Source organism: Stylophora pistillata, chromosome 10 (genome assembly GCF_964205215.1).
Source record: "Stylophora pistillata chromosome 10, jaStyPist1.2, whole genome shotgun sequence".
NCBI classification, from domain to species: Eukaryota; Metazoa; Cnidaria; class Anthozoa; order Scleractinia; family Pocilloporidae; genus Stylophora; species Stylophora pistillata.
The window spans coordinates 4,052,959-4,073,573 of NC_142528.1; the positions used below are offsets into that span (position 1 = coordinate 4,052,959).

General features: G+C 40.3%; 3 protein-coding genes across 3 annotated transcripts; all 3 read right to left on the reverse strand.

Moving 5' to 3' along the window:
• Positions 1 to 222: 222 nt before the first annotated feature.
• LOC111324777 (anoctamin-4) lies at positions 223 to 7,632 on the reverse strand. Its single transcript, XM_022928411.2, has 5 exons — positions 6,224 to 7,632; positions 2,699 to 4,245; positions 2,482 to 2,606; positions 1,957 to 2,377; positions 223 to 1,559 (listed from the first exon to the last, which is right to left on the reverse strand). Exons 1-5 carry the CDS (start codon positions 6,560 to 6,562, stop codon positions 1,265 to 1,267), a joined length of 2,727 nt encoding a protein of 908 aa, XP_022784146.2. The 5' UTR covers positions 6,563 to 7,632; the 3' UTR covers positions 223 to 1,264.
• A 147-nt stretch (positions 7,633 to 7,779) lies between these two features.
• Positions 7,780 to 14,581, reverse strand: LOC111324738 (anoctamin-4). Its single transcript, XM_022928365.2, has 5 exons — positions 11,724 to 14,581; positions 9,619 to 11,171; positions 9,212 to 9,336; positions 8,715 to 9,138; positions 7,780 to 8,302 (listed from the first exon to the last, which is right to left on the reverse strand). The coding sequence occupies exons 1-5, from the start codon at positions 12,003 to 12,005 to the stop codon at positions 8,071 to 8,073; spliced, it is 2,616 nt and encodes an 871-aa protein (XP_022784100.2). The 5' UTR covers positions 12,006 to 14,581; the 3' UTR covers positions 7,780 to 8,070.
• A 150-nt stretch (positions 14,582 to 14,731) lies between these two features.
• LOC111324740 (anoctamin-4) lies at positions 14,732 to 19,904 on the reverse strand. The gene is made up of 5 exons (XM_022928369.2): positions 19,424 to 19,904; positions 17,355 to 18,907; positions 17,104 to 17,228; positions 16,153 to 16,573; positions 14,732 to 15,731 (listed from the first exon to the last, which is right to left on the reverse strand). Exons 1-5 carry the CDS (start codon positions 19,718 to 19,720, stop codon positions 15,395 to 15,397), a joined length of 2,733 nt encoding a protein of 910 aa, XP_022784104.2. The 5' UTR covers positions 19,721 to 19,904; the 3' UTR covers positions 14,732 to 15,394.
• Between the last annotated feature and the right edge of the window lie 711 nt (positions 19,905 to 20,615).

The window sequence follows — 20,615 nt, forward strand, 5'->3', positions numbered from 1 at the left end:
TCTTCGCGCGGAGTTCTGTAGTTCGAAGAATGGCGGCCGTTTAGATCGCGAATCTACAGGGAAAATAATATTACTTCTTGATGGAGTTTTACCTTAGGGTTTGGCAAATTTGTTACTTAGGGTAAGTACTTTCAACCTCTGAGGAGAAAAGAAAAGGTGCATTTTTGGTCGCAGTAGCGCTTTAAATACTATATTGTGTGCGGAAAAATACTTACAATAGACTTTAAAAGTGGAATCTATTGTTTATTAGTGTTCAGTTTACTTGTTTTTCACAATTTCCATAGACTTCCAATAGTCTCTATTTCCCCAGTCTCTTTTTCAGCCTCTAGCTTTTTTCTTTCATTACGCTAATTGCTTAATTTTGATCATTTTCTACCTTTTTCCTTTCTCTCACAATTCTTTAGTTGACATCGAAGGCTGGTTCTACGCAAGGACATGAAATAGTTAGCGAAATTATCCCATAGTCGTTTTAAAAGTGTCATGTATTATTAATTTTGTTACAGTTCCAGAATTGCTTTAAATGGCCAAACCTGCTAGATCAAGATGACGAGAGCCTGAAAAATATTTTCCTTTTCACAATCTCTACTCTTTTTTGTCAAATTAAAGTAAAGAAAGCTACCGAAAAAAGTGTGGGCGAACGTCGATAGCTGCTTGATTCCTAAATTTTGTCGATTACAATGATCGATTCTGATCAGTTTCCAGTTTGATCTGTCCGATTTGAAAATGCTGGCGTTCACTAGTAATTGGACATCGAGGCTAAAGGGGAAAGCTCAACCACCACTGAAAATCAAGCAGCACTGAAATGGTACTAACCAATCGTCAATTAAGTGCATAATGTTTCTAACCGTCTAAAATTATCTAAACAAGAAAAAAGAGTGGGTGGGTTCCCAAGCCTCAGCTGTTAGACAAAAATGGCATAAGAACCTTGTCCTTACAACAAGTATGCAACAAGTGGGTTTCATTCTCTTTCATATTGACGCAAATTGAACAATTTGTAACATGACCTCATGCTAGGCCACCCAGTTCAATTACTTTCAACATCTAATTTCATGTTCGATTCCATAAGTGAGTCCTGCTATAGCCTGATTCAGTTTAAACACTAAAGATTCTATGACTACAGAATATAGCTTCTCAATACCAGTTTAATATTGTACTGCATAGAAATCTATAACTACCTACATGTAGAAATACTTTTCTCCCAGAACTAAATTTCTTTTTTTGAACTAATTCAGATGCGAGTTGTTTTATTTATCAACTGCTCTATTTAGATGCCAAAGACAAGTGTTACGTCATCATTCGTTTTGTCTGCGTCATCCTCATCTTCGCCACTATCGTCATCGTCACTGGGAGCTCCTAACTTTTCTTTCACTACTTGCTTCTCTCTCTCCTGTTTGAACTTCAGGTTCTCAGGGACATCGGGAACAGCCCAGGCTATCAAACTGGTTATGGAGTATACGAGAAATTGGAAGACCACAACGAAAGCGAGTCTGGCAGCAACCACATTCCAGTATTCCTTTGAGCGGTTATAAGGGTATGTGTTGTCAAAGTAGCCTGAGTACCTTAAAGATAAACAGGGAAGGAGAATACTTAAACCACAGGTTATAGATCCGTCTTTCATGTATAACCACATTGTAATAACACTCTCTTCTCGATCAACACATTGATTATCCTTGTCTTTTCGTTTACAATAAAATAAATACACATATCAAAACTTCAGAGCCAGAATTTTTCAATTTATTGTGTCGTCTATTTAGTTGTCCCAATTTGTTTGCCGTTATAGTTGAATTTAATCAATAACTGTGTGTGTACGGTGACTTGCTTGACCAAAAAGTTCTTCTAAAAAGAAAATAAAACTTGTGACATCTACTAGGCTTTCAGACAGCATTATAACTGTGAAAATCCTTGCTTTTATATGTTATGATAGATTCTCGTATTTGCACCGGATTCAGACATTACCTGCAGTAATCTCTCGTGTAGTTCACGTTTGCTGTAGGTTCTATAGGCTCTGTTCCAGGCTCCCACGTGTAAAGAGTCTTGAGATCAATATATGCGAGACTGTTATTGATGTATCCCTTTAAAGTTCCTCCTCCAGGGGAGTTGCGGTCCGGTGCGAACCTGTACTTGTATACGAGCTTGGGGATGAATTCCGAGGTGAATGCCAAAATAAACGCGTTCATTAGCACTGCAATCTTGGTCACTGCCGCGAGAACACCGTGCCACGCCCCTATGTCTTCAACTCGAACGGCTCTAGGTCGTCTATGATAACACACAAAGTTGATGGCATCCACTCGGATTTCCAAGACTGCGTTAATAAGGGCGAAGATTGGTGCGAGCGGAAAGGCTGCCACAAACATGGTCACGAAGCCGTACTGGAGGACTAAAAGAGATAACAATAAAAACGTTACTGTTTTCAGTGTTTTGTAGAAGGCTAAAATGCACAATTAAGTTATCTTGTGAGGACGCTGAATACATTTAGAGTACCTATTTCTAGGTAGTCCCAGAAAAGGTAGTGATCCTCCAACTCGCTTAGTTCATGATCCTTGACGTATTGTGGACGGTCACCAGAATCTGCTGCCTTCCTCCGTTTCAACCACAACTGAAACGACCTAGATTTAAAGGTATGATTAAAAGAATTAGTTTCTTGTCGACTGGTTGAGTTGAGTTATTCCAAATCAGGTGAACAAGTTTGCCCACTTACGGTATGCCAACTTCAATAACGTTGCCTATGATCTGCTGTCCAACCATAATGATCGCGATCTGTATGCAGAGCTCTAAGAAACAACCTTGTTCACTGCATCCGTCTAGTCGGTACTTGCCCAAAACTCGTCTGTATCTTCCGGGAGATCCCACGATTGACTGAGACTTGAAGAATGCTATGTAGATAATTGAGGCAAAGGTGTTGACAAACTGAAACAAGGCCATCTTCCATATGAAACTGTCTTCATATGCACTACGAGTCGCGGGATTCTCCCAGTTGGTTAACCAAACGGCCAGCTTGTTGTATACGTACTTCAGTAACGTGATGGCCACAAGATTGATGCAGGCAGCAAAGCCAGTGGTTAGTATTCGAGCACGCTTCTGGACTACACGGTCTGGGTTGCTGCTGAGAATGGCGAAAGTTGCTGCTCGGAACACTACCACACCGATGATTGCAGCTATAACCAAACAAATCATGAAAGCAATGACGCTGAAAACGGTGGCATAGCGACGATACTGCTTCATCTTAGAGGCTCTATACACAATCTTCCCAGTCTCTGGATCCGGCTTGAAAGGATTCCTTTCTTCTTCCGTCAAGCTTTTTACATACTCTGGCCGAAGTGGTTCCTCTTCCTCTTCGAAGTCTGAGGTATGCCATTCTGATGCTAGAGAAGCCTCCCGACGCTTCCAGAACTCAAGGAAGAGCGTGGCCCAAATGGATGCAGCAAGAGCCAAAATAACCGTGGCATCGTTATCAAAGACATTCGTGACGTAAGTGTAAAGACAAGTTGTTGGAGCTAAATTCCAGTAACTGCACTGCCGATCGCACAATGGACACATGTACCAAACACCGTCGTTCTTTTCATCGCATACGTCTTGTACAGGGGCGTGGGAGCCTGTCGTTATTATGCCATACAAGAACACGATCAAAGCAACGATTGCAAGTGGAACCAGCATGGCGGAGTAAAATCCAAGCCAGGCAAAATAAAGGCCAATTTCGTGTCCAAAGTAATCCTTGATGGCATCGTAAGGTTGGAACTTGAAACATCTTCCCAGTCGAGCCCAGTCTCTCTTCAAGCGCTGTCGATCATTGACTGGAGAATCCTCATTACATAGGTTTTCCGTACCCTCGTGTAACGGATAGTGTGCGATGTAGGCTCCATCCAGGACAAGCCTTTTCAGTCCAAGACACTGTGGATCTTGTGCAAATCGGGTGTTCTGCAGTATTTGATAGACAACGTGCATCCTATCTACGGTGGGAAAGAAGATTTCCTTGTCTTCATGATTCATGTACGTCGTCAGGTGCTCTTTATCAAAACGACCCATGAAGTTGTCAGCTCTTTCTCTAACTGTGGCATCATGAATGATCAAGGGATTCCAGTTTGCCATTTTCTCTAATCGATCACGGCCACAGAAAGATTGAGGCCACGAAGTAAACTCCACATCATTGGGCTGGAGAGGTACCTTCAGTTTCATATCTTCAGCGCGGCTGGCTAGTAATTCCCAAGGGGCATGGATCAAGACAAAATGGCGTTGTACTTCAGGTTCCTACATGTGAAAATAGAAAGGGAATCAAACGGATTCTACATCGGAATATAAAGGAGAGCTAACTAAAGGGAATTAGTTCTCGCAAATTTTTGTGCAAGAGCAAATCGACATCTACATGTTTATTTAAAATTAGAGAAGCATGTTCGATAAAGGTCCAGTCATTATTTGTTTGTCGGCTTAGGAGAAGGGGGATTCTGAAGGGAACATGTGGTTTTCAAGGGGAACCGGACGGGGAATCAGCCGTCGCTAATTGAGGTTAAGGTACTATAAAGAATGAACTGCCAATTAACTGCCAATGGAGTAGGGGTGGGTATAAAAATATTACACAGCCTAGGGGGTATTAAATAAATTTTACCGTGAGACCACCAAAATCCTCGAACTACCCCTACCCCCCACCCCTCAGGCGGTAAATAATGATCCCTAAGCTCTGCTTGTCACGAGAAGTGATCTCCAATATACAGTTGTTTTGATGCTGCTCAGGCTGACCTTTGCTTGTTTTTCTTCCTCTCCTTCGGAATACTCAAGATACAAACTAGTTAGAAAATATTTCTACGGTTTAAAAATAGCACAAGCGTATTGGCTTTGTGCTGAGCCTTACTACTTAAACATAACTTAGTGCCCCCACGCATACTATTCACAAATATGTTTCAACGTCTGGGTCTAGACAGGGGGTACGGCACGCTATCAAGGTTATTGCAGATTTAAGAAAGGTCTCTGGATTGACAAAAACTTAAACTCAAGAAGCACAATTTTGAACAAAAACTGCATTATCTATTTTGATCCTCTCCCCTTTTAATCCAGAGGTGAGCGTGTATAACTTAAAACGTTCCGACATCTTTAGGATATCATCGTCAAGTGAAAAGCATAGCTCAGTTTATGTTTTATTAATGGACTACAATTATGTGCTCAAGATGACAAATAGGAAAACTGACAAGAAAGGTGGCATTTAGAAACAATAGTCGTAATTGCACAAACAATTTTTTTCTCAGATCGTGAGATCACGAGTCTGCCTTGGCGTTGTTGTCTGGTTTTAGATCTCTTAAAGAGACATTTTATTACATCGAAAATCCAAGTTTGCATCTCTTCAGGAGGATAAACGTGTCTTCGGGATTCCCAAGCTATATACTGTGTTTCCACTTTAAATAATTTTCGACAGTTGAGCTCTAATATTCAGGAATGCATCGTTAAAAGTGTAAGTGTGTGAAGCGGCCGACACAACTTGCATGGTAAAAGCCCCATTTGAATAAGTAAACAACGCCTTGAATTTAAAATCTATCCACAAGCTTTGATCACACTTTTAAATAATTCTTTTGTTCCTATGGATTATTTTGGTTGAATAATTAAATTAGTAGTTTTCAATCACAGTGGCCGATCTTATTGTCCAATGTTTCCTTCTCCTGACTAACCGCAGAAAAAGTGCAGTGTGCTAAGCAGGTCGAACAGACCATAAAGTTTTCCGTCGAGTATAGAGGGACTGAGTTGATGTCGCGAATGCTACTAATTTCACGATTGTTTTGACTGATACGAAACACAAACGAAAGCTTTGACCAATATTACAAACTCTAGAACAGAAAAGCAGCTTTATTTACTTGGAGTAACATACTAGAATTTTTCCTCCCTTCTCATTTTTCTTAGCCTCCATGTACAAATAGTCGTTAGTTTTTTGTAGTAGAACGCAGATCATTTAGTTCGTATTTTACACTCTGTTTTTGTATGATTGGAACGAGTCAGGTCAAAGCACATGTGATTAAAGGTCGGCACACATTAATTTAAAAGCATTAGTATAAAAAGATTAATATCTTAGTGAAACTAAGTATCTAATATGTAGGATTTGCCATCTAAAAAGTGATTTAAAAGCTACCTATTAAAGGTTAAGTATTGCACAAAAGCCTTCGAGATCTTTGTTGGAACATTGCCAAACGACATTTTCTACGATTGAATCAAGTATCTGAGAAAATAGATATAAGTGAAGAGATACCTTTTCTGCAATGACAATTTCATGTTGAAGGACCAAACCTTTCTTTTGAAGGCGTCTTTCAAAAGATCTCCGTGATCGCGCCAAAGCCTCGGCCTCCTTCTTGGATTCTTCGTCTTTTCCATCCTTCTCTTTGCAAGTTTCGTACACAAGAACATAGTCGGTACGTTTTCCGTGATCCCTATCACGTGTGGATGATTTATCGGCTGAAGATTCTGCTAAAGGAGAAATGTTGACCTCAAGTTCAACGCCTTGGTTGGATCCATCTGTTTGGCTTAACTCGGAATACGATCCTCTGTCCATTGTGGGATCCTTTCGCTTTCTGAGTAGCCGCGATAACATAGACAGAAGCTTTAAATCGAGATGTCTTAGCCTTTGATGATATGCAGCTATGCGCTTCTATTGTCAGGTTTAAGTTCCTCTTAACCCACAGAAACTTAAAATGAGGCGGGAATCGTTAATCGTCTCTTGTAACAGGGAGTGGTTTTCTTCTGGAACAAACAAGACGCTTTGTGACAGACATTTCATGAAATAATCAAAATGCCAGTAGATCCATATATACCATAAATATTGATGAGAGCAGCTCCCGACGAACAATAACAATCTAAAACATTTGTTAGTTATATCCAGAAACGCTCACATCAAGTTTTGGTGGTGAATTTACCCTTCTTTCGCCAAAAAACATATAAACATTCATTTGCAATTAGCACTTCAGCTGATCAAACAACACTTTTTTCCGAAAATTTACGCATATTTGCAAAAGCACACCAATATAGCTGGGAAACGTTGTCAACGAGATTTAAAGCTTTTCACAAAAATCTATAGTTTCCGCTGAAATCATATGGTACAGCTCAGTGATTCACACACAATGTTTTATAATTAAAAGGCGACTACTTTTCCTCTAATTTGCCGCTAATTTATTTTGATAATTTCGATACTTGATTGATATTGCACTAAAAATTCCTGCTCGTTTTTCGTAGCCAAGGCATTACCTGCCAAACTCTTTTGTGCTAAGGAGCCGAGCGTTTTTTGCAAATAGAGCAATGTTGCCTTGGTGACAGTGTTCACGAAGCTCCCACTGAAGTTTTCTAGGTATTGTATTAGTCACTAAAAAACTTTGGTGATCATGGCCGCTTCGAGTTCACATTTCACATGTTCTAGGATTTATTTCCTATGGAATTTTGCAGTCGGCGCGTCATTTGAAATAAAGATGCAAGAATAACATCTGATATATAGGCTCTGGCGGGACTGAGTTATGTTAATCACAAGTAGCCCGGGGGCGGAAGTTTTTCTTTGTATAGCAGGTCACAGTTCAAAAATAAGATTTGAAACAAAAACATGGTTTTTTCTTAGCACAATTAAATATGAATAGTATTCATTAGAACTTAATCGCTCTAATTGAGGCGTGAGATTCTTGTCACGACATTTCCTCTTTCTAGGCATTTTTTGAAAGGGACACAATGACACTAACATACTCCTCCCCCAAATCTGCAAACTTCACAATGCTGCTGGTCAGAACGCAATAGGGCCTCACTTTTCAATGCGGTGAAACGATAACATAAACATAAGAGATAAAATTTTTATTTGACGTTTTTTAAATATTCTCTTAACCGCAATAGAAAAGCACTTATCTTCACCTTAGCATTGTCTTTTTCAAGTGGCTTTACACTCTCTATTTGCAAAAAATCAATCTGTGATCAGTTTATTCATAGTACTTTTGATTCATTTACTTGAAAGTTACCTTATAATTTGTGAAATAAAAAAAGGAGCAAAGAATGTTATTGTTGTTTTTCTTGCGATGGTAACTCATCCTTCACTAAAAAAAGAGATAAAGGGGAATTACAAGAACATTAGATGTTCGAGTTATCGTGATCACGGATAACTGCTTTTTCCAGCTCTTTCTCTCTCTTCTTCTTGTATTCGAGTTCTTCGGGAATGTCGGGAATGATCCATGCGATGAACGTTGTGATAAAATACACAATGAACTGGAAAACAAACACGAAAGCAAGTCGAGCAGCTAGAATATTCCAGTACTCTCGAGAACGCTTGTACGGGTAAAAGTCTTCATGGTAACCTTTATACCTAAATGAAAAGCAAACAAGGCGGCTTAACACAATTCCATAGAAAGCAAACAAACTTATGGCCCTGACCACCCACTACTAAGTACCCAGGAGCAGAAAGGATTCAGGGAAATACGAATTTCACACTTGTAAGAGCATTGGCAATAACTAGATGTGGAGTGACTAATGCTTAATGTTACCAAAGGCATGCTGATCTTCGAACTTTTTAGACGGCGCAAAAAAAGCTGAATGAGAAATCTCTTGAGACCTCTGCCGTTAGCTTCAGTCTGATATCATCTCTCATGAACTGTAATACCTCCTTGCGTGCGGCGCGACTAAACCTTGATATGAATTCAGAATTGAGACCTGCAACGGATGGTGGTCTATACAGGATCTGTTAGTCCTGCATAGACCATCTTTCTTGACCGACATACCTGCAGTAGTCCCGCGTGTAATTAAGATTTTGTGTTGGATTAATTGGTTGAGTGCCATTTTCCCACGTGTAGAGCGTATTTAGGTCAATGGATGCGAGACTGTTGTTGACGTATCCTATGAGTGTCCCTTTACTAGAGGGATCGCCATTTCGTCCAGAGTAAACCATCTTGTAGACGAGCTTGGGAATAAATTCGGAGGTGAAAGCTAAAACAAACGCGTTCACCAACACGGAAATCTTAGTGATGACTTCCAATACAGTATACCAGGCTCCTATGTCTTCAGCTCGGACGGCATCAGGACGGCGGAAGTGGCACAAAAAATTAATGGCATCCAAGCGAATCTCTACGATTATATTTAGAAGTGCAAACAACGGGCCCAGAGGAAATGCAGCGACGAACATGGTTATAAATCCATACTGCAGAACTGAAGGGAAAAATGAAACGAATGACTGAAATGAAGTTCTTAAACACGTTTTGTCGATACATTGAAGACTCACCTATTTCAAGGTATTCCCAGAACATGAAATGCTTCTCTAAAGGATTCAAATCAAAATCTTGTTCGTACTGTGGTCGGTCACCAACCTTCTCCTGGCTTCGCTGTTTCCATAACAACATCATGTACCTTAAGAGATAAAACGGATCTCCATTAATGATTGTGCTGTTAACTAGACAAATAGTCATGTAATTTGCAGAACACTTACGCTGTGAGGGTGTCCTCAAAATGTTTGAGACCATTTGTACTTCTGTTCACATTCCTACACTGTTTCAATAAGTAATTATTTCCGCTTTTAGCCAATTAGATACCACCGAAGGAATAACAAATAACATCATTAAGATTTTTTTTTCAAAAACCCATTTGACTACATCTTTCCTCAGAAAAACAAATCAAATGAAAAGTACTCACGGAATTCCAATTTCTGTGAAGTTGTAGAAAATTTGCTGTCCAACCATGATAATGGCAATCTGAATGGCCAGCTCCAAAAAACATCCTTGCTCGCTACACCCATCCAGTCGATATTTTCCCAGCACTCTTTTGTACCTGCCTGGAGTTCCAACAATTATCTCTGACTTGAAGAAAGCGATGTAGAAAATAGAAGTGTAATTGTTGACGAATTGGAACAGGGCCATCTTGCGGGTGAAGCTATCTTTGTAAGCCGTCCTGGTGGGATGGTTCTCCCAGTCCGTCAGAAAGACAGCGAGTTTGTTGTAAACAAACTTTAAAATCGTGATTGCTATCAGGTTAAGCAAGCCTGCTGTAGCTGTTGTCAGGATCCGGGCCCCTTGCTCGATTTTCTTGTCCGAACTGCTGCTGAAAACTGCGAAAACTGCTGCACGGTACACAACCACACCTACCATTGCTGCAATAACGAGAAGTATCATGAAGGTAATGACATTGCACACTAAACCCAGTCGTCGAAACTTCTTTATTTTGACAACGTTTGGGCCAATTTTTCCAGTTAATGGGTCTGCTTTGTAAGGATTAAGGTCTTCCTCAGTCAAGCTCGCTAAGTACTCTGGGCGAAATTCTTCTTCCTCTTCTTCAAACTCCGATGTGTGCCATTTCTGGGCGAGAAAAGCTTGACGCCGTTTCCAGAATTCAAGAAAAAGTGACGCCCACATGGAAGCGATGAAAGCCAAAGCTACAGTTCCATTATTGTCAAAGTAATGCGTTAATTTCGCGTAAATGCAGGTGTCTGGAGCTAAATTCCAGTAGCTACACCGGCGATCACACAATGGGCACATGTACCATCGACCCCTGTTGTCTTCGTTGCACATGTCAAGTACTGGAACATAAGAACCAGTTGATATAATGCCACATAGAAAGACGATTAAAGAAATCATTGCAAGTGGAACCAGCATGCCAGTGTAAAATCCGAGCCAGGCGAAGTACAAGCCGATTTCATGGCCAAAGTACTCCTTGATGGTATCGTACGGTTGGTATTTGAAAATTCTGCCAAATCGTGCCCAGTCTCTCTTCAATTGTTGGCGCGTGTTGACTGGAGACTCGCCACTTTCTAATCGATGTTTTCCTTCATGCAAAGGGTAACATGCCAGATATACACCATCATAAAGAAGCTTTGAGAGACCCACGTCATTCGGCTGATCTGAGAAAGGTGTGCTGTTAAGGATTTGCTGCAGAAGATGTTGGCGATCAATGACTGAGAAAAGCGAATTTTCGCTGATATTTTGATCGATGACATACTTGGAAAGATGATCTCTTTTGAATGAGCCCATAAAATAATCTGTATTTTTCTTAATGGATGCATCACGAATTTTAAAAGGGTTTCGCTTGTTAATGGCCGTAACTACGGTTGATCCCAGCAAGTACTCCAACCAAGAACTAAAAACGGTGTCGTTAACCTGAAGCGGAACCTTAAGTTTTGCAATCTCGGCTCTTTCAGCTAGAACTTCCAAGGGAGCGTGGATCAAGACAAAATGCCTCAAAACCTCAGTATCCTTTCATAAGAAAAAAAGAACAGATGAAATATGTAAAAGAACTTTTTTCATTGTAACGTTGGATAATGAATGCAATTTTCCTTTCAGAAGCTTCTCTCGCGAAAATTAATTCTAAAACAAAAGTTAACTCAATGATACTGGACTCTAACCTTCTTAATTGTTTTAATTTGCGCTAACAAATAAATACTATGGCAAAAAATTCCATGTGTTTCCTTTAAAACCAAATTATTTCTCTGGTGGGCAGTTACTGGTCTGGGCCATATTTGCTTAGAAATCGATGTGTCATGTACATGCATGTATTTTACGGTTCGAGTCACTTTTGTATCCATGAATATTTAACTAAACAGGAGAGCAAAAGTTAATTAAGAATTAACATCAAACCTTACAGAAGTAGGTATCACTTCTTACTGTTGTTTGTTACCCCTGTTTGGCTTAAAATCGCCCTGACTGAAATTCAGAAATAAAAATAATGCACCAGCCTAAAGCGTGCAGCGCTGACTGTAACGGTTGGCTGGTTTTCTATCTGCTAAACATATCAAAAAGTGGTCGTACCTTTTGAATTACTCGTGTCTGTCGCTGAAGGATTAATCCTCGTCTTTTGAGCTGGTTTTCGAAGAATGCTCTTTGGGTCGTCAGTTTTAGAGTTTCCGCGTTAGATTGTTCACTTGCTTCTTCATTTTCTTCACAAGTTTCAAAGACCAATACGTAATCAATTCTTCGCCATGGCTCACCGTCGCTCAAGTAAACTCCTTCGTTATCATTTGCGCTAAAATTTGCAGAATAAATTTCATACTCTTCCTCGTCCAAAAGTCTTGAAAATTTTGTTTCACTCATGTTCGGCTTTTTAAAAGCAAACTGAACTCAAGTAGCGCTTCGGGACTCGAAACGTGTTCAAAACCACTAAATTGCTTCCCCTCGAGGCATTATACTGTTCTTTTGAAACAATGTTACGTGCCTGACTCGATATTTCTGGACTTAACTAGAGGACAAAGTCTACTCAGTTGAGCATAATAACGATACCGCAAGGATTTACTCACGCACTTTGATAAGAAAATCTGGACTAAATTGAAAACATTCTTAAAATCTTCAGAGGAGTTTCCGATTTTTCTAACCCTGTGCCAACGTGTCAATTCCTGAAGATCGTAAACGATGCTTATTTGAATCAGGTGTTCAACTGGAGGCGCTTCTCTTCGTCTACGGTATCTTATATAAATCCGCTGTACTTGCTCGCCATTTATTAATTTCCAAAAAGCTTCAACTTCCATCATAAAACAGAGTTGACAGAACTGGCCTCTTTAATTTCCTGGCACATTAGTTGCCAACAGAAAAGGGGACTGTGATTTGGGTCACTCTCCATGAGCGAAAGCCTTAGCCAGTCAATTCAGTAATTCAAAATTAAAGTCTCAATATATTTGCCTACCCATATTTCTGTACTTAAAACAATATAAATACTTTATAGAGCTAAGCGCTAGCCGAATCGAATCTTTAAAAATGAAGCTCGGGCATACTTTAAGCGCCCTCTTTCAATCGCCCAAGCAGAGAGCTAGTTGATTAAAGCAATTCTAGAACTTGTGGTCACGTTTAATTTTACGATTCCGCAGAGCTTATCTTGGTCAAGTCAATATCAAATCACAGCTCCCATGTAAGTGCTAATAATAATGCCTCCTTTTAAAAACAAATGTCAACCTCATGGAGGCGTTAAGCTGACAGAACGGGCTTTCAGCTTACGAAATATTTACACTTCCTTCACTCTCGCGGAGTAGAGTTCATTCAAATTTCACACAACACAAAGAATGTATCCAGTTCACGACAAGCGATCCCCTCTGCGGCTCGTCAATCTTTCTGTTCGACGAATGTTCCGAGTTGAAATTGGTAAAAGTTTAACCATAATTATCTTCCCTCTTCAATTTCTACCAAAGAAACATTCACTCTTCCATTGAACTTTGGGCGGGCATAACTTACTCTACACGGACGAAGTTTACAATTAAGACAAAACTATTGTGGAGGTCACGTCACTTTCACCCACAAGGCCGATGAGCAATGATCTCAGATAAAATAAACAGTGACCTTCAACGATTTTCTGCTTAATAAACGTGTACAGACCAGCGCAGATAAAAGCCACTGGATGTAACAAAAAAGCAGCTGAAAGATGCACTTAGAGAGCAGAGTTTATATTTCTGAGCTATTCGCTGCTTTAAAGAAAATCTTCATTCAACGAAAAGCGTGTAAAAGTATGACGGAGCAAGCCACTGCACCAGATAGCCTTATCCTCCCCACTGCACCAGACAACTTTTCCCTTCCTACCCCGGCCTAAACTTAGAAATTAAACTCTTTTTTATTGACAAACATTGTTAAAGTGGTGGCCTTCATATAACAACAAGCAGCAGTTCCCTTTGAGCATGCGTAACTCAAGTTAATGTTTCATTGGACCCATATTGCAGGTTAGCCCACAAGAACAAGCGTAGTATTTGCGTTTTTCAGGCGAACGGAGGCAAATGCGAGGCGAGTGCGAAGTTTTAGTCGCGCGCGAGGGGAGAAGCAAACAGAAAAATGACGCCTGTACACACACTGTTGGCCAAGATCTTTTGCCTTCAGATACACCTCCAATCACCAACCTATTCAATAACCACAGCTGAATTCTAATGTCTATATGTTATTTTAATGGATCTCTGTAAATCTCTCGTCTTTATCAAGTAAGATTGTCCGCAATGTCCACCTGCCTGAGTCGAAGTATAAGTTGTGTTTGCAGGTGGGATTTTGACAATTTGTATCATTTAGAAAGGACAGCATTTTACCAAAACTTAAACGTGCTCTCTATTCAAGATAACGGCTCTTAATTTGTCTCTTGATTCCCTCGTTCCTCACCTTCCGTTCAGCTAACAGAATGATATTTTCTCATTTGTGTTCCCCAGAAAGAAGAACACAGTTACACTACTAACCTTTTCTTCGAAAGTTCAATGATCCTTTCCTCCGGGCGCATCCTGACTATGGCACCCGCCACCCTCCCACCAACCAGACCGGTGGTTAGACACCGTCATATTTCTGCCCGGCGCTGACAAATTAAAACCACAGGAGTGAAAGGTATAGAGCTGCAATAACTAAAAAGTATAGCCGGACTAGGGTCTAATTCAATGTACGGCTACCGAACCCTCCTGGTTATGATGTTACCCTCCCCCATGGCCAGGTTATTCGGCCCAAGTTTACAAATCCTAACTCTGGCTCTGAGAGCTTTTTCAACCAGTTAGTCAAATCACAACTCAAGATGAAAACATTTTTTGTTAACCACTAGAATTCTAGCGGAATGAAGACAGGGTGCTTACCAAAATATCTTGAACTGGAAAAGAAATTCTCACATTCAACTTATAATTCTAGCGCAGCCTCTAAAAAGCTTCAAGGATAACTGCGTAGACTAACACCGATCATTTTGACAACCTGCCAAAGCTGGTAGATGGCGGTGTCTCGGCCTGCAAGGATTCAAGGTCTGACTTGATGACAAGTACGTGATACTTTTAGACAACTTTAGTACTGTGATGCTTATGAGCACTGAACTCAACACCAAGTAAAGACGACGTTTTAAATGAAATTAATGATAGGCCAACTGCATAGCAATATTAATAAGACAGCGGTAAAAGATTACTGGATTAAAGGAAATACACGTAGTTTTTTTTACGTACGCCTGGAAGGTCCTGGTAGCTTGATGGAAGCATTTTAAATCTTGAAACATTGTTCAAGACTCTAGAGAACTAATCTACTTTCCCTGTGTTTATATACGCTTTTCCTTTTGGATATAGCTTGTTTTCTAGCTTTCGGAGAGGTCAGCGGTTGTGGACTACAATCACAGAATTAACCAGTCTCACTGTAATATAATAATTTTTGCTGTTTAAAAGTCTGAACTTCGGTTCCCCCTGCCCCCCCCCCCTCCTCTCTCCCCAAAGAAAAACAAAACAAAGCAAAACAAAACAAAAAAGCAAATAAGATCTTAGTGAGATCTTAGTTATATAAATATATGTATATAACATGTTGATCATCGGTTGCCCCAGGATCTGATCAGTAATTCGCGATCTCCTTCGAGGCTTCAGTATTTTTTTCGGAAAATTCAGTAGTCGACTTAAGATCGCAAGCTCTTACAAATAGTTTTCCAAATTTTATCGTCGTTTTCGATGGATAATGAATTGAAATTGTGGCAAGAAGTTTCATGAGTATCACTTCAGGGAGGTCAAGGGTTAAGACGCGTACTGTTGACCAAATTTCTTGCTGTCAATGACCTCATCTAGGGCATCTTCATACTGTGTTACGTTATCATCATCATCTTCTTCCTCAAGCTCCTCGATGTCACTGTCATATTCAGGAGTATGGAACACTGTCTTGACCATTTCTCTTTCTCTTTCTATAATGAACTGCAGCTCATCAGGTGTGTCAGGCACTAACCAAGCTATAAATCCCGTCACAGTGTAAACTACAAACTGAAATACGAACACGAAGGCTAACCGAGCAGTGAGGAGATGCCAGTATGCCTTGGAGAAGCCATAAGGGTAAGTGCTGTCATGGAAGCCAGGGTATCTATTCACAAAGGAAACAGTATAAGAAACCAACTTTTTTTTTATGTATACAGCGAATACTGTGGGGTAAAAAGTCTGCCCCAGGAGTACTGCATCTTGTGAGAAGCGCAAGGCAGCTGAAAACAGCAATTAATCTTGGTTAGATCGGTCATCAACAGGATAGAATTCATTCTAGAATGACTGCAGCTCCAAACTTTCTGCCCTAAAGTTGTTCTATGAAGCTTGAGGATGGACAGGACACAACAGATTGGAAAAGGTAAAAAATCCCAGTAAGCAAGCGGGAATCAGATATGGCCTTAGTGGGTTTGTCCTTTTTGATAAAGCGCCTCCTACTCTGTGACTGAGAAATTATGACAAAATTTTGAGAAAAAATAGCGTAATAAGCATTGTATTGCAATCGCGATGAAGGCTATTGTAACAACCTGCAGTGATTTCTTGTGTAGTTTAGATTTTCTGTTGGGTTGTCCGGCTGGGTTCCATTTTCCCACGTAAAGAGGGTATCTAAATCAATAGCAGCAAGAGTAAAATTAAGGTATCCCTTCAGAGTGCCTCCGCCGGGAGAATGGCGATCAGGAGCGTACATGACTTTGTAAAGGAGTTTCGGGATAAACTCTGAAGTGAACGCGAGTATAAACGCGTTCACCAGCACCGAAGCTCTTGTTACAGCTTCCAGAACGTCGTACCAGGCCCCTATGTCCTCAACACGGGCAACATCTGGTCGGCGAAAATGGCACAAGAACTTGATGGCGTCCAGACGGATCTCAATGATGGTGTTGATGAAGGCAAACAGCGGGCCGAGAGGAAACGCAGCCACAAACATGGTCACAAAGCCATATTGTAAAACTGAAATCAAGTCGAAAGTTTTTTTTGTCAAGAATGATTCTGAGATTCCCGCTATCAGTGCCTCAGGCAACGTATGATTCAGAAGTATCAGAGGCCAAATGGCATTTTATCGACTTATATTATATTGAGGTAACATGGTTTCTTGAAGAGGCAAATTACATTAGGTCTCCATCGAGTAAGTGTTTGCGAGAAAAAACAATTATGCAAGGGATCTTTAGCCTGTAACAGTAATTGTTATGGAGACTGTGGATCGTGATGCGTAGGTCCACCGAGTGAACGGGAGGAAAACCTCGATTTAATTTACTCTGCAACTTTATTTTTTTTACTACCAGCATCACTGTAACTATGATTAAATTTATCATCATTATTATTATCATCATTATTATTATCATCATTGCATTTTTCGATTGCGCAGTTGAGTTGCAAATTTTTCTCGCTCGCTTAGCAATTTATAACTTGGCTTTATCATGGCATTTGAAAATTCAGCTCAGTTGGAAAGGTATCACTTGTTATAGATTTCAAATTCTTACCTATTTCTAAGTACTCCCAGAACATGTAATGCTTTTCACATGCAGTTAGATCATAGTCGCTTTCGTACTGAGGACAGGTATCTGGATTTTCTTTGTTACGGCGATTCTTCAACAGACTCAAATATCTGCGGAAACGCAATGAGTGCGTGCACACTTAGAAAAGAATGTCGTGTTTGAAATTGGGCGAAGGAAAGAAATGAACAAACTCGGACAAAATTTAATCTCTCTAAAAGAATAAACTTGGTACTTACGGCATCGCCATTTCAAATATGTTGAAGAAAATTTGCTTTCCCACCATGATTATAAAAAGCTGAACAGCAAGCTCCAAAAAGCATCCTTGCTCGCTACAGCCGTCTAGTCGATACTTGCCCATCAGCCTCCTATATTTTCCAGGAGATCCCACAATAAGGTTCGATTTAAAGAAAGCAATGTAAAATAGCGCTGAATAGTTGTTAACAAACTGGAAAGAGGACATTTTCCACGTGAAGCTGTCCTTGTAGGCGCTTTCTGTGGGTGGGTTCTCCCAGTCAGTGAGCCATACAGCCAGCTTCTCGTAAAGTTTGGACAATAACATTATAAAAACAAGATTGATAAGGGCAGCCGTTGCTGCTGTGATAATACGAGCGCGTTTTTGAACATTGTTGTCCCTGCTACCACTTAATACAGCAAACATGGCTGCACGGTACACAACTACGCCAATTGCGGCTCCAAGAACCAGAAGAATCATAAAAGCTACTACAGCAAAGACTGTACCATATCTTCGGTATGTCTTGAGCTTGGAAACCATAGGTTCTATTTTGCCTGTCTCTGGGTTACGTTTGAATAGAAACATTTGCAACTGTTCATCTGGTAAACTTTTCCTGTATTCAGGACGTAACGGTTCTTCTTCTTCTTCGAACTCAGAGGTGTGCCATTCCTGAGCGAGGGATGCTTGACGACGCTTCCAAAACTCGAGGAACAGCGTGGCCCAGATGGCCACAACAAAAGCAAGGAACACAGTTCCATCGTTGTCAAGCAGATGGGTTGTGTAAGCATACATGCAGATGTCTGGGGCCAGATTCCAGTAACTGCATTGTTTGTCACAGAGTGGACACATATACCAACGACCTCTGTTTTTCTCGTCGCAAAGATCTTGAACAGGTAAGTAGGAGCCTGCCGATATAACACCAGTGATGAATACCAGTAGGCCAACAATGGCAAGTGGAAACAACATGGCAGTGTAAAATCCAAGCCAAGCAAAATACAGGCCGACCTCGTGTCCAAAGTAATCCTTGATAGCGTCGTAAGGTTGATACTTAAAGAATATGCCAAATCTCGCCCAGTCAGCTTTTAACTTCTGCCGATCATTCGCCAGAGCCTTCCCTTCTTCCTGCGATTCTGGACCATCATGAAGTGAATACGCAGTAAGGTAGGCCTGATCCAGAAGGAGCCTCTGTAGCCCAACCCCGTCCGGTCCCCTCGCAAACCGGGCGTTTTGAAGCAAGTGTTGGACGATGTAGTGGCGATCCAAGACACTAAAAAAGCTCTCTTTGTCTTCGTTGTTCACATACTCACTCAAGTAATCTTCTACAAAGGGAGCCATGTAGAAGCTCGGCCTTTCACCCAAGGTGGAATCATGAAGGACAAAAGGATTTTTGCTCTGCAGCTTTTCAAACAATTTGTGCCCAATTATATTCTCTATCCATGATGAAAATACAGCGTCGTTAGGTCGAAGAGGAACCTTTAATCTCATCCGTTGAGCACTCTGTGCTAATACATTCCAAGGTGCATGTATCAGCACAAAATGACGTTCTATTTCTGGATCCTGCATAAAAAAATTAAAATCAAATTGAAAATTTACATGTACATTGATGATGCAAACAAGAGTTAATCGAATTTTACTCTGAAAAAGGAGAGAGCGCGCTGTACAATTAGGAGCAGTTTATCACTGCCCCTTCTTTGAGCAGACTCTCTTTCAAAGTGAACGTAATTCGCTTAAAAGTACTTTCGCGCAAGTAACGTGAGCAATTCCTACTCTTGGCGTGTCAAGGCGGTAGTACTTTTACCACAAGGCTTTACAGGTACTTGTAACCGTTCTACTGAAATTGATATTTTGATCCTTCTGTTCCTTTGAGTTTATAAATCGGATTAAAGAATGTTAAAGGATCGATAAAATTCAAGGCAGCTATCGCAAGCGATGAAAACTTGAAGTAAGAACACCGATTTACTGAAAAGCCCCGTGGGTGATGCAATTGAAAACATGGCCTTAAAAGCCTCCAAATACATATTGAATGTGATAAAATGAAATTGCAATAAAAGACTTCCTAACTTAATTATTTACCTCCCCGATGATCACAGTCTTGCGCTGCAGATCTAACCCGAGCTTATTTTCAAGGCATTTTTCAAATGAATATCGCCATGCGACAAGCTTCCTTTGTTTTGCGAGAGCATCAACATCCAGTCTGCTGACATCCTTTTGGGTTTCGTAGACCAAAACGTAATCAATATGCTTTTCGTGGGTTGTATTTCTCTTTTGTAGTCTGCTTGGATCGTCTTCAAGGGACACTTGCGATTTTTCAGTTAACTCTATCTTGATGTTATCGATTCGGTCCAGCCTTGCATAGGATCCTCTTTCCATATCAATTTTATATTTTCAGCTTTGCAACGTTTTCAGGTGACGACAGATGCGGTTAAGTCTAGGAATTCTTGTCGTGAAAATACGTTAGCAGGGTGTACTAGGTTCAATTTCCTTTTGAAACAGGCGAATAATTTCAAAAGGCGTTAAGAACCGTTTTGAAATGCGATTCAGCGTTGAAAAAATCGCGCCGTTATTATTTATTCAAACTGTTTTTATGATATTTTGGAGACACATGGCTTTATGACAGCGTTAATAATTTATTACATGAGGAGGTTCTTCTAGTTCTGTACTTGTAGTTATTAAAAGTTCTCCTGAGGCGGCTTTGTAAAAACTGTAATTTATCATCTTATGCGACAATAAAGTAATCTTCTGCAAGATCAATATTTTGGCTAAGTTACTATCGCTAATAGAGAAGTATCGATAATAGAAACAAATTGCATTTTAAAGCGGTCAAAATGTTGGCAGGAACTTGGCGTCTTTCGTCCTCTTTTTATTGGCTCGTTTCATTTGGATGTTTTCCAAGGTTTCTCGTTTAAAGAGGAGCTCTTTTCTAGTAAATATAAAGTTGAAACAAAGATGATGCTGCAATTAGGCAAATAACATTTTCAAGGAAACAAGTGGTGCTTTTATATTGTAATGTGTTGTTTCTTTAATTTGACGCACAAACACCTGTAGCTAAGGATGAAGCGAGCGATCCAGGGGGTGACGAAACAAACAAGCTGACGCATAATCCACCAGCAAAACTGAAAAAAAACGAGGATCTGGAAGCCCTGGTTATGTTGCAATAGGGAGGGCGTTGGCAGTATTATTTTAGTGCAAAACGTAATTGGAAAATAATTCCTTTGAACAGAAATCGTCGCAATCGTTATCTGCTGGTGTCCAGCAATATCCACGT